General features: G+C 43.5%; 1 protein-coding gene across 1 annotated transcript; it reads right to left on the reverse strand.

Annotated features, from left to right (window-relative positions):
- Window positions 1-3,278: 3,278 nt before the first annotated feature.
- LOC120472318 (uncharacterized) lies at window positions 3,279-9,924 on the reverse strand. Its single transcript, XM_039662463.2, has 2 exons — window positions 9,653-9,924; window positions 3,279-4,746 (listed from the first exon to the last, which is right to left on the reverse strand). Exons 1-2 carry the CDS (start codon window positions 9,852-9,854, stop codon window positions 3,443-3,445), a joined length of 1,506 nt encoding a protein of 501 aa, XP_039518397.2. The 5' UTR covers window positions 9,855-9,924; the 3' UTR covers window positions 3,279-3,442.
- Between the last annotated feature and the right edge of the window lie 3,725 nt (window positions 9,925-13,649).

Raw genomic sequence — 13,649 nt, forward strand, 5'->3', positions numbered from 1 at the left:
AGGCTCCGCCCTGCACGCTGGCGACATGCTCATTGGCTAAAGGGAGAGTTGCTTCAACGTTATTGGCTGAAACAACAGCAACGATAGTTTGAGTTTTGCTGGAGAAGTTTTTGAATATCAATAAAGCCAGTCAAATTTCCCGCATATTTTTTAAAAAGCACAGAGAAAACTAAACTTGTAAACATTTCTTTATAACCCAGTACCAAACGCCATCGTCACTATATCACTGAAATAGGTTTTCTCATCCATTCTGTTTTCAAAAAATGAATAGAATTACAAAGATATTTTCTTCTTTACATTTTCTTTATACAAAACTCTTATTTTATTGAAGCTTGTTCTTAAAATCACTGGATGCCACATGATCATGATGCACACATCTTCTGTGTGTGTGTGTGTGTGTGTGTGTGTGTGTCAGCACTTTGAGGAGGGCAAGTTCAGTTTGGTACAATACCTCTTAAAGTGTATGTAACTGTGACGCCTAAACCTACACAATTTCCCCGTCTCATGTTCTACGACGGGTTAGAGACAGGTTATGATGAACCCCGTCCTGGAAGGGTCGCGATGATGACAGATGACCTTTGGCCTCTTGCAGGCACGGTTGCGGGATCACAGATAGATGTGCGATTCTTCTCAATACTGCCGCTGTCCGAAAGCAGCGAGAACCACTAACCAGCTTCTCCCACTGAAAGCATGCTGTATTACACTTCATAAACACACATGGAAACTGCAGCTCTCAAATTGTAATTGGTTTTGTGGCAAGGGAGGGAGAACGAGCAAGAGAAAGTTATTCTGAACATGTTAATAAGAACATTAATAAATATGCATAGTGTTCATACTAAAGTGTTACTTGGTTAAATGAGTTCACATACCGAGATCTGTTTGGCCTCAGTTTAAAGCGTTTCATTAGTTTTCTCCTCAGCTGTGCACTGCGGTTCAGGCCCTGGCCGAGTCTGTCCACCACAAACAGGATCATTACAAGCTTTTAGAGGCTCATCAAATCTCAAAAAGTGGCATGACTTCCTACAAACACAGGACTGACTGTGACTTGTGTCAGGGTTTAAATCAACACCTCGTTCACATTTCTTCCATCGAGGTCGAGGCCTAAGAGATACGAGTCCTCTCTCTTTTATCCCATATTCAAACATGTGCCATAATAACAAGCCCAGGGTCTCAGATCAGTGGCTTCATCGTTTGCTTCACCATAATTAATAAAATAGTCCAATGTAAAGCATAGCAGTTGTAAAGATAATTGTGGTTAATACTCACCACTTTGAATTTTATTTGTATATTTTGTCCTGATCTGCTGCCAAGAACGTTTGGAGTTGCATCTAAAATAAATGAATATTAATCTTTCTTAGGATGTAACATACATTCACAAATTATATATATATATATATATATATATATATAATATAATATATATATATATATAAACAAATACATTCTATATTAATGTAAAATTATGTATGCAGTATGTGTGCGAGTGATTTACTTTTCTTTTTATATAATTAATTGCAGAATTCTTGAATTCTCCAGATTTACAGAAAAAAAGGAGGAAAACTCAAAGAAAACATCTTGCTATATGAGTGCAAGTGAGAGTTGAAAAGTTGGACAGTAGGTATAGTAATCCCATAAATCATACATATTATTTGAAAATAATCATTGCTAAAAACAAGACTTTGATTTTGTTTTAAAATGTTAACAGTGTAGTGACCAAACTGGCTCCATTGTAGTGATGATGAACTGGCGCTGCTGTTCCACGAGTGGCCGCTAGAGACCGCTACAGGCGCTTAAAACAGTCTCAGTGACGACCATCAGCTCAAAATATAATCAATCTAACATCCAAACAACACGCAACAACTATTTAGAAAGCTTTATTTTATTGCTGAAGCTAAAGAGTAAACATTCACGAATATTTTAAATAAACATTAAATGCACAATGCTGTACATAGAGAAGATATTATGGAATATTCATAAATTAAATTGCATTTCATCTAAGATGTGTTTATATCATACCTTCTTCATATGTAACAAACCAGGTCATGGAGGAAGACAGCAATCATTTCTAATGAATAATTCACACAGTCACAGACAGAAGACACTCCGCCAAACCAATAAAGACTCAAACATCTAGGGATAACCTGCATCGAAAAGTAAAATAAATAAAAATCAGTGCAAAAAAAGCCTGAAATTATGTAATTAAAGTCGAAATATTTAAATAAGGTCGAAATATAAAAAAATACAGTCTTTATAAGAGGTTTTTAACCCACTTTATTCTCAAAATTGTACTTTTTTTTTTTACATTGCGGTTCAGGGCTTACGTAAACATCAGTACAGTATGTGTGCCATATCTCGTAGAAGTGACATGATCCAACTGTGTCTTGCTATTAGAGATGAACATCACCATTGAAGGACCCATTACTCCCATTACATCCCATTACTCCACAGCTCAGACCCGTTACTCAGAGGCTCGATCCAGTTACTCCGAGGCTCAACCCAGTTACTCCGAGGCTTGATCCCGTTACTCCGAGGCTTGATCCCGTTACTCCGAGGCTCAATCCAGTTACTCCGAGGCTCGATCCAGTTACTCCGAGGCTCGATCCAGTTACTCCGAGGCTCGATCCAGTTACTCCGAGGCTCGATCCAGTTACTCCGAGGCTCGATCCAGTTACTCCGAGGCTCGATCCAGTTACTCCGAGGCTCGATCCAGTTACTCCGAGGCTCAATCCAGTTACTCCGAGGCTCGATCCAGTTACTCCGAGGCTCGATCCAGTTACTCCGAGGCTCGATCCAGTTACTCCGCGGCTCGATCCCGTTACTCCGAGGCTCGATCCAGTTACTCCGAGGCTCGAGGCTCGATCCAGTTACTCCGAGGCTCGATCCAGTTACTCCGCGGCTTGATCCAGTTACTCCGAGGCTCAATCCAGTTACTCCGCGGCTTGATCCAGTTACTCCGAGGCTCAATCCAGTTACTCCGCGGCTTGATCCAGTTACTCCGAGGCTCGATCCAGTTACTCCGAGGCTCGATCCAGTTACTCCGAGGCTTGATCCAGTTACTCCGCGGCTTGATCCCGTTACTCCGCGGCTTGATCCCGTTACTCCGAGGCTCGATCCAGTTACTCCACGACTCGGACCCGTTTCTCTGCGGCTCGATCCAGTTACTCCGCGGCTCAGTCCCTTAATTAGGGGCTCTGTCGCTCTCAGCCAGCGTGTGCAGCTTCTGGTGCTTCTTCAGGGACAAGTGGTTGCTCTGTAGATATTGTTTGGTGTGTACGAACGCATGTCGCTTCAGGTGTCAAGTCCTTCCTGCAGTGACCGCAGGTGTGCCGCTCCTCAGTGTGGATCAGGTGTGCTGGTTTTCTCTGTTGTGGGTCAGCTGGTGTCGCTTCAGGTGTCAAGTCCTTCCTGCAGTGACCCCAGGTGTGCCGCTCCACGGTGTGGATCAGGTGTGCTGGTTCTCTCTGTTGTGGGTCAGCTGGTGTCGCTTCAGGTGTCCGGCGCGGCTGAAGCTCCTCCCGCAGTGACCGCAGGCGTGCCGCTTCTCGCCGGTGTGCACGAGCTGGTGCAGCTTCAGGCTGCTGGCCACAGTGAAGCTCTTCCCACAGTCTCCGCAGGGGTACGGCCTCTCGCCCGTGTGCATGCGCCGGTGGATGGTCAAGTGTCCGGCCTGGCTGAAGCTCTTGCTGCACAGCTGGCAGCGGTACGGCTTCTCTCCGGTGTGGATCCGGGTGTGAGTCTTCAGGTCTCCGGTCCCGCTGAACCGCTTCCCGCACAGCTCGCAGGCGTACGGCTTCTCCCCTGTGTGTGTGCGCTGGTGGCTGCGCAGGTTCCCGGCGTTGGCGAAGCGTTTGCCGCAAGCGGAGCAGGGGAACGGCCTCTCGCCGGTGTGTGTGCGCAGGTGCACCTTCAGCTGGTTGTGTTCGCTGAAGCGTTTACCGCAGTGAGGACAGGCGTAGGGCCGCTCGCCCGTGTGGACCCGCCGGTGGATGGTCAGCTGACCCTGGTGCCCGTAGCTCTTCCCACACAGCTCACAGGCGAACGGCCTCTCTCCGGTGTGTGTGCGCTGGTGGTTCTTCAGGAGGTCAGCGCGGTCAAAGCCCTTCCCACACTGAGCGCAGGTGTGTGTCTTTTCTGCGGTGTGGGATCTCAGGTGGATGTGGAGTGACGCCTCGTGCTTGAAGCTCCGGTTACACTGAGCGCAGCAGAGATCCGGCTTAGGGACCGGCAGAGACTCCGTCACGTGAAACGATCCCGAAAATCCCTCGTCAGACAGTCCGTCTGGATTAGACTCTTCATCAGAGATGAGGCTGAGCTCCGGCTCTGACGACTCCGGACCATCAGGATACAGGTGTGTGTCGGACACCACCGTCACCTTCACATTGCAGTCGCTGAGCTCCGGCTCTAATGGACGAGTGAATATATGCCTGCGATCACAGTTCTCCTCTGTATTCTCCATCTTGATCTCTTGACCGGTGTGTTCAGGAGAAGTGTGAGGGTTGGAGAGGTCAACAGCACATCCGTCCTCCGTCTCTGGGTCGACCTTCACACACAGAATTGCTGCTGTCGCACAATTCTTGTTTATCTGCGGTGATTTCACATCTGGCGCTTGTGATTTCATTCGACTGCTCAGTGAATCTCCAGCGATCTTAGTTTGGTCAGTATATTCACTCATGTGAACAGATGAAAACACATCTTCGCTGAAATCCTTCCTTAAAAAGTCAAGCTGAAAAACACAATCTTCATCTTCTGCAAAACAAACACACAAAAAACATCTTGTTACTGGCTTACAAAATAATCACAAGGAACAAACAAAAACATGCTAATCTCCAACGAGTTAAACTGTTGCAGTTTAAGTTTATATAAAACCATGGCCAAATATTTAACTCTAAATGATAAACTCGCAGTTACGTAACCTTGGTTCCCTGAATACGGAACACCGCCGCTAGGGGAACGTCACTTATGTTTCATATCAGTGTGATACACGCCATTTCATCAGATTTCTACGACAAAGGAAGCACTCATCGAAAGGTATGGGAACGGCTGGTTTCGCAGTGTCTCATTGTCCATCACTCCCATGGGCAATACTCAACAGATATAGCTGCCACATACGTCTAAAAGTGGTAGGGGCTGCCCCGCAGAAGATGACTGCATTAACTACAGTACTGACCCTACAGGGCGATGAACTGGTCCAGGCCGCGCTGCTTGACCAACAGGCAAAAAGTATACAGGCGCCTCGCCTCGTAAAGGGGGCCTCTAAAGTTAAAAATACATGAACATTCTCCATTCAGGGGTCATTCATATTTCCATAAATTAGGACAGGGGTGCAAAATCAGCAGGAGGGGCCTGAGGACAGACTGACCAGATCGGAGAACCATATGAGCAGGCCCGAATGGGGCCACAAGAAACAGTAGGACTGGACCCGAATATTCGTTCGATGGGTTGGTATTCAATTTTCAATTTTACCGTATAAAATTGAAATACCGTACCGAGCGAGCCGTACCGTACCGAGCGAGCCAAACCATACCGAGCGAGCCGAACGAGCCGAACCGTACCGAGCGAGCCGAACCAAGAGAGCCGAACCGTACCAAACGAGCCGAACCGTACCGAACCGTACCGAGCGAGCCGAACCGTACAGAGCGAGCCGAACCGTACCGAGCGAGCCGAACCGAGAGAGCCGAACCGTACCAAACGAGCCGAACCGTACCAAACGAGCCGAACCGTACCGAGCAAGCCGAACGAGCCGAACCGAGCGAGCCGAACCGTACCAAACGAGCCGAACCGTACCAAACGAGCCGAACCGTACCGAGCAAGCCGAACGAGCCGAACCGAGCGAGCCGAACCGTACCGAGCGAGCCGAACCGTACCAAACGAGCCGAACCGTACCAAGCCGAACCGTACCGAGCCGAACCGTACCGAGCGAGCCGAACCGTACCGAGCGAGCCGAACCGTACCGAGCGAGCCGAACGAGCCGAACCGTACCGAGCGAGCCGAACCGTACCGAGCGAGCCGAACCGTACCGAGCGAGCCGTGCCATGCAGTGGAAAAGTGGCATTAGACTGTTGTTACTGTAGCTCAGGTATTGTCATTGTTTTTTTTGTTGTAATGGCATGATCATTAGTCAGTGTAGATAGTGCTAACCAGCTTGAATGGACTGCATAATCACTGTCAGCGTAGAATATGAGAAGACAAAACGCTGCTGTCTTAAATTAAGACAATCTAAATGGATGTTTAATCAAGGACAAAAGTCGAACGTATATTTGCTAAAGCAGATTTATTACAAAACACCAAGGTACAAGCCATACAGTAGATGAACCAGCGTTAGCCACGGTGCTATGAACTCACCAAGTCACTTGCCCTATTCGCCACTGGTTTTCTTGACACCACAACTCTAACGTTGCTTCTCTCCTCTGCCCATTATTCCTCCCCCAATCTGCCCCTGGCATCTACCTCGCCTCGGAGGCTCATAATTATAGGCCCGTGGGCCATCATAGGCATATTCGTCAACATCGGAGAACTCGGTTTTCGTCGTTCGCATCCATTGTAACCTGAGCTTCAACTTGAACAGACTCCCTGGCCGATCGTCACTTCCGGTTAGTGCTTTATAGACACAGGAGTTATTTTACCACAATTTTTCTCAAAATATTGTTGATGGCTAAATATATATTACTCCAGTTCAGAAAATCTAGTTGTTTTATCATCAACATACACTATGCTATATAGGGTTGTTCAACCTGCATGTTGCTCTTTAAGCTGCGCTGCTTTAACATTCTGGAAAATGGAATGAAAATAGAATAATAGAAACAAAATTAGCCTTTTCACTCGTTATTTAGGGGTGTGCCGGTAAACTTGACAAAATGCACCACCGCGATGGAGTAGCACCGGTGGTGGTCCACAAAAATAAACGCCGGTGCTACTCAGTCGCGGTGGTGCGTTTTGTCAAGTTTACCGGCACACCCCTAAATAACGAGTAAAAAGGCTAATACATTTTGTTTCTATTATTCTATTTTCATAGGAAAAAAATTTTTTTTTGTATATGAATGCTGTTTAACTGTTTTACATTAATATTATGACACGAGTGAAGCACAAAGCTTTGTTTACAAAACAAAACAATAGGTTAGCATTTAAATGTTACATCGCAGCCATGGAAACATTTGGAAACATGACGAATGACAGTTGTGCGTGAGCCCATAAATTTAAGCTTTGTATTCTGGTTTGCGATCTGGTCTCTCGATTATCAGCGAATTTATTTCATTAGTTATTCCACTGGACATGGAATCTCTTTTCTTTTCCTTAACATTTTATAAATGTTTCTTCATTTGGTTCGCATTCTTTATTGTGGTAAAGAAGAAAATAACACTCTAGGACAGGTAGCCTAACTTTTACTTAAACATGCAATTCTTAAAGCTACACTGTGTAACTCTTTTAGTTTATTCTTAGCTAAAAACACTTAGTTCTTTCAAAAATATCTGTGCTCATTAATGTATCTTTACTTCGTTCGAGTAATAAAGTATTCTCGTGAGTGTATAATATGCCATTGAAAATACATACGGGTAAGAGGTCGCCATGTTGACCCTCCATCTTGAAAGTACATTAGCCAAAGAGGGACATACCCGTTAATTCAAGCTTCGCCTTTCGCGTTTATGTTTCACTTAACACTCATGGACGAGGTCGAACTGGAAGCCATGTTAATCTTGGACTACATTGGCCACCGTAGGAGTTAAAACGAAATCGGAATTGAGAGGAACAGAAACTAATATTCACTGGATGGTCATATATCTTTACACCGCTAGATGGGGGTAAAAATCACACAGTGTAGCTTTAATTATAATTAATAAATATTTTTTATTTCCCTCCGTAGCTTCTAATACTTGGTGTCGATGACTACCGAAGCTTCGAAACACAAAATAATAGTATTCGGACCAACCGGGGTTACCGTGGCAAACAAGACGAACAGAAACTTGTGAACGACATCAAGGTGACATGTGAACGTGTGTTTGTGTTTGGCTCTACCACACTAGCATTGCTGGGAAACATGAGATGTATGCAGTGACGTAAGACCTGGCTCTGTGGAAAGGCACAATGGTTCGTAGAAGACTTGTCAGTCGAACCGGCTCCGGCTCTGAACTAGCACCCGGTTCGTGCTGCTGGAAAAGGGGTACCAGAGGCGACAGGGAGAACCAGAGCGGGCAATGCGTAGACATGCTCAAAGCAAAAAATCCACTACCGCTTAGCTGAACCGATGATGAAGATGAAGTCATGTTGACCATCCTGACCAGTGTTTGAAAACCCCTTAAATAGGGCAAGAACCTTCTTAGTGCCAGAAACACTGCCAGCATCTCCAAACAGTTTATGTGGCAGCCACGATGCCTCTTTTCAACTCCAAAGGTCGGGCAGCGCCGATAGACTGCCTCCCAGCCGGAGAGAGGTGTGTCGTGATCATTGTCCGACGCCAAAACGCCCTTTAGCTCTGCGCTTAATCACATGCAGAGGGTGGTAGTGAGGCGAGATCGCTCAGATCTTGATCCACCACTGAAATGGTCTCAAGTGGAGCAGCCCAACAGAACCACAGGGGATGCTGCTGCCATAAGACCCATCAGTCTGCGGCACACCTACATGGACTACATGTCCCGTTCCGAACTGGATAGCACTGAATGACTGAATGCTTTCTGGAGACTATGCCTACAAAGTTGTATGCTAACTTGGTAGCAACACTCTTATGAGCTATGAATGCATGGTCCTAATTGATTGAGGATGAAACCTCAATGAGCTCCTGCTGAACCCTGGGATTGAGCTAATATCAGCCAATAGTCCAGGCAATTCAAAAATTCGGACACACTGGATCCCCAAACGGGCCAGAGCCAGTGCGGACGGGAGAATGCCGTACTGGTAATCTTTGTTCCAAAAGCAAACCTACTTGACGATGTGGAAGTACCCCGCCTCAGACCGATGGTCACCAACCAATCTCTGTTTCAGATTGAGACAAGATGGACTTTAACGTCAGCGTCTTGAAATTGCTCATTAAGATTCAAGTCCAATCGGATACCAACCAGGATATTTCTCAGAAGTGACGGCATTCCTGGTTTAATGTTGTAACCATGCAACAGACTGACTTGACGTGATGGAATAGACCTTCTGTAGCCCCGCCCCTTTTCAGGTGCTCGTTGTCTTTTGTTTTCCGGTTTGTATTTTCACTACGATCTTATCTATTTATGAATGAACGGTGAAGCACGATGCTCATAATAACTTTCGTTAACTTTAAAATAACTAAATTCACTTCACAAGCTAATTACTCCTCGACAGTGATCCCACAGAAATATATACAGGTACTGCAAAAGCGGAAGTTCAAAACACAACATTATAAGACTTCACGCGCCAGACACACCGACTGTTCCCATAGCGACTGACAGACCTCGGAAAGCTAATTTCAACTTTATAATGTTTGACTAAATTAATTTGCTTTTAGAAATTAACATTTCACTCTCTTGACGTATGTTATTATTTACATCAGATGCGTTTATGAAAATAATCATTGAAGGAATACAAGTAGCTACACGGTTTTAATAAACAGCATAATCATTTTACTCATAAGCCAAACAACACTGCAGTTTATATATAATATTTCATCGGATATCATCTTTCGAGTTTCACGCACCTGTTTTGATATGATTCGTCCTTTTCTCTTTTGCACAAAGTCGTTTTCTCAGATCATCATTTTCGCACTCAATTCTCTGAATCTTATGCTGATATTCGCTGACAGTTTGTTCCACTGAATCCAGGATGTCACTGACAGTCACTCGAAAGATTTCATTTAATGAAGATTCAAGAAAAGCTTTTAAATCGCCAAACTTCGCCATTTCAACAAACACACTGAGCAGCTGCTGCAGTGACCGGAGAACCGCCGCGAGCGCCACCAAAGTCACTCCTGCCCCCTCAGGACTGGAAGAGAACTACACCCGAACTCACCGCCGTTGGATGTATGCGTTGGAGCCATACGGCGCCGCCATATTTGTCCGGGCAACTTGCCGTAACTCTGGAGTGAAGAAAAGTTGGCTTACTATTTTGACAGCCAGTTGGCCACCAAAGTCAAACTATTAATGGCTATTTAGTTATGAAAAATAAGACATTATAAGCGATAATTTAATGTTTGCTTGATTCTTATAAAGTTTAAGCACAGACTGAGCTTAGGCCTATATTATAATTTACATGAACTAATGTAAATGGAAAGTGATGCTGCGTTCACGTGCTATGGAAAATAGTATAGGAATTTACCAGTGTGTTGAGTTCAAGTGCTTTTGTTGTCGTAATGTGGTAAAAAGATGGAGATCCAGACCTGTTATTTAGCTAAAACTATTTTGGATTGCTTAAGTCATCTGCAACAGCAAGAAAATGATTTATCAAAACTCAAAAGGTAAATAATATGCTGTATATTTTCTAGATCATGAATAGTATATATAGTATATATAGAATAGTATAATAGTATATATTACCATTCACAACTCTTGCCATTTTGAAAAGTTCAAAGGTTATCTCATCTCGTCAACTCGTCCATCAAAATATTCTACGAGTTGCCCAGTGGAAATACCACATGAGGGGGGTGTTCATGTAGGCTACATTTTCCACGTCGGCTTTTGGTTTTTACCATAATTGCATAGCACATGAACGCAGCATCAGTCATCAGTGCAGTGATCAGAAGATTGAACCCACTCATCTATCTATAAATTGCAGGAACGTCTGTCTGTCTGCCTTTCTGTCTGTTAATCTCATATCTCTCGAACCGTTAGTCCGATGGACCTCAAACTTCACAAGTGTCTTGTATTCTTGTATTTTATTCAGTTATTATATTTTATATCATACTCATAGTTAATATCCTACTCAATTATATATTAAGGCTAATAATAATAATAATAATATGCAATAGAATTAAACTGCCATACTGTATATTAAACTATTACATCCGACCTTATATTACACTTATATTTCGTGCAATTTATACTGTACTGTAGTTGTACTATTTTTTCCCCACCACATCACATAAATGTTCCATGGTCCGAACATGTTTTACTGGATTCATAAGGACTGTCTTATAATTAAGGGTTTAAGCTGTGATATTAATGTTGCCCACTAGAGGAAGCCACAGCATAAATAATCGTTTAAGTCCAATCCTTTTCCATAGGTTTCCATTTGAATGGAAATAAATGCATTTAGTTCATTGGTATAATTATGGTGTACTGACAGTAAAAAGCAGTGAAACTCTTTTCCGGGTGCTGTGACCTCCATTACACACACACACACACACACACACACACACACACACACACACACTCAGGCCCTTAAGAGGACAGCCAGAAACATGGAGCGTAGCTGGAGAAAACTAAACTAGAGGTATTTCGAATCTCATGAAAGGAGAGCGCGATCGCACACAGAAAAGCTGCTAGATCTGCTTATGTTTCAACACTATTAGAAGAAAATAAGGTATTTATTGTACCAATGACTAAATTGTTACAATAAATACCTTATTGTACTTATTATCTCTTATACAATAAATACCTTATTGGGGGCTCGACAGCCTTTTAGTCAAACGGGTCGGCACGGGTTGGGTTACGGAGAGTTTGTGAGATAGTGGTTTCTAACACCGACTCCCGTATAATGGAAATCATTATGAACATCATGCTATGCTAATTATTTCCCATCTGCCTTTCCTAACCTATGCTGTTATCTCGGGACGCTTGTCCTGAGAAAAATGGCGTTCGTCAGGTCCAGTTTTGTGTCCAGCCTCTCACGGGGATTTCGGATGCCCCAATGCCTGTGAAGAGATGACTCAACGCCAGCGATATGTTATAGAGCCGTTTTATATAGAAACAATATTTATATTTAATATTTATATAGCCTACAAACAATATAAATGTAAGCCAGAGGAGAACTGGTCGCCTTGCTTTTGGCTTGCTCAGTTGGGGTTATTTAATATTTAGCAATATTATTGATCTGTGTTGTACTACTTTCATGTTATCACTGTGAAGCTGCTTTGATACAATTTGTATTGTGAAAAGCGCTATATAAATAAATGTGACTTGACTTAAATTAACGAGAAATAAATCTCCAACCCGCAAGCAGCACAGCAGTAATGACTCTATAAACTTCTTTACTTACAAGATCTTTGTCTTCTTTAGCCTACTCTGCAACCGTCTATTACAGAATCGCGTCAGGGAGTGCATTGAGAAAAAATTCTCAATATCAGTAATTCATCTTTGTCGCTAGGATACGTACTAAAAACTTTTAAGCTGGCTATGATTAAACCGTTTGTTAAAAAAAAAAACGCAACTTGATCCTCCAGAATGAATCAATTACAGGCCGATCTCGAATCTGCCTTTTCACCAGAAAAAGCAGTATCCTCACAACTTTGTTCCTTTTAAGAAAGAAATGGAGGATTTCCAGTCCGGATTTAGACCGTACCAGTACCGAGACAGCTCTCATCAGTCACATATGATTTGCTCTGTTCATCCGATCGTAGTTGTATCTCTCTATTAGTGTTACTCGATCTTAGTTCTGCATTTGATACTATTGACCACAACGTTCTTTTAAATAGACTCAAACGTCATGTTGGCGTTTGTGGAACTGCGTTAGCATGATGTAAATCACTCATCTGACCATTACCAGTGTGTAGCAGTAAATGAAGAGATGTCTTATCCATCACAAGTTCAGTATGGCGTACCACAAGGCTCAGTACTAGGACCGCTGCTGTTCACTCTGTACATGTTACACACACACACACACACACACACACACACACACACACACACACACACACACACACACACACACACACACACACACACACACTCTCTCTCTCTCTCTGTACACACTACCCTTGGGACTGAGATATCATTAGGAAGTGTGTCATTAGTTTTCACTGTTATGCTGATGATACTCAGCTCTATATTTCTTCACGCCCTGATGAAAGTTACCAATTCACAAAATTAACAGAAGGCAGAGCTGAAATAGAAAACTGCATGACTAGTAATTTCCTACGACTAAATTCTGGAAAAAAAAAAAAAGATTCTAATTATTGGCTAAAAAACATCCTCATGTAATAACCCAGAATACTGTCTAACACTGTCTAATGACTGCTCTGTCAAGTCCTCGTCGTCGGTTAGGAACCTGTGTGTGAGTGTGTGTGTGTGTGTGTGTGTGTGTGTGTGTGTGTGTGTGTGCTCTTTGATACCAATCTCTCATTTGAAAGTCACGTGTCTATTTATAAAACCGAATTCTTCCATCTTAACAATATCTCTAATTTACTCCATATGCTCTCACTGACGAATGCGGGACAGTTAGTTGATGTGTTCATGAGCTCAAGGCTAGATGACTGTAATGCTCTACGGGGTGTTTGTCCTGAACGTTTAATAAACAAACTCCAGCTCGTCCAAAACGCAGCCGCTCCAGATCTGACCAGAACCAGGAAGATTGACCATATTAGCCCGGTTCTGTCAACCCTTCACTGCCTATTAAACATCGTATACATTTTAAAATATTGCTGATTACTTATAAAGCACTGAATGGTTTATCTCCAGTACTTGAGCGAGCTCTTAACGCATTATAGTCCTTCACGTCTATTGTGATCTTGAAACTCGGCCCGTTGATAATACCGAGAATAT

This window comes from Pimephales promelas, chromosome 4 (genome assembly GCF_988280905.1).
Source record: "Pimephales promelas chromosome 4, fPimPro1.hap1.1, whole genome shotgun sequence".
Taxonomy (NCBI): Eukaryota; Metazoa; Chordata; class Actinopteri; order Cypriniformes; family Leuciscidae; genus Pimephales; species Pimephales promelas.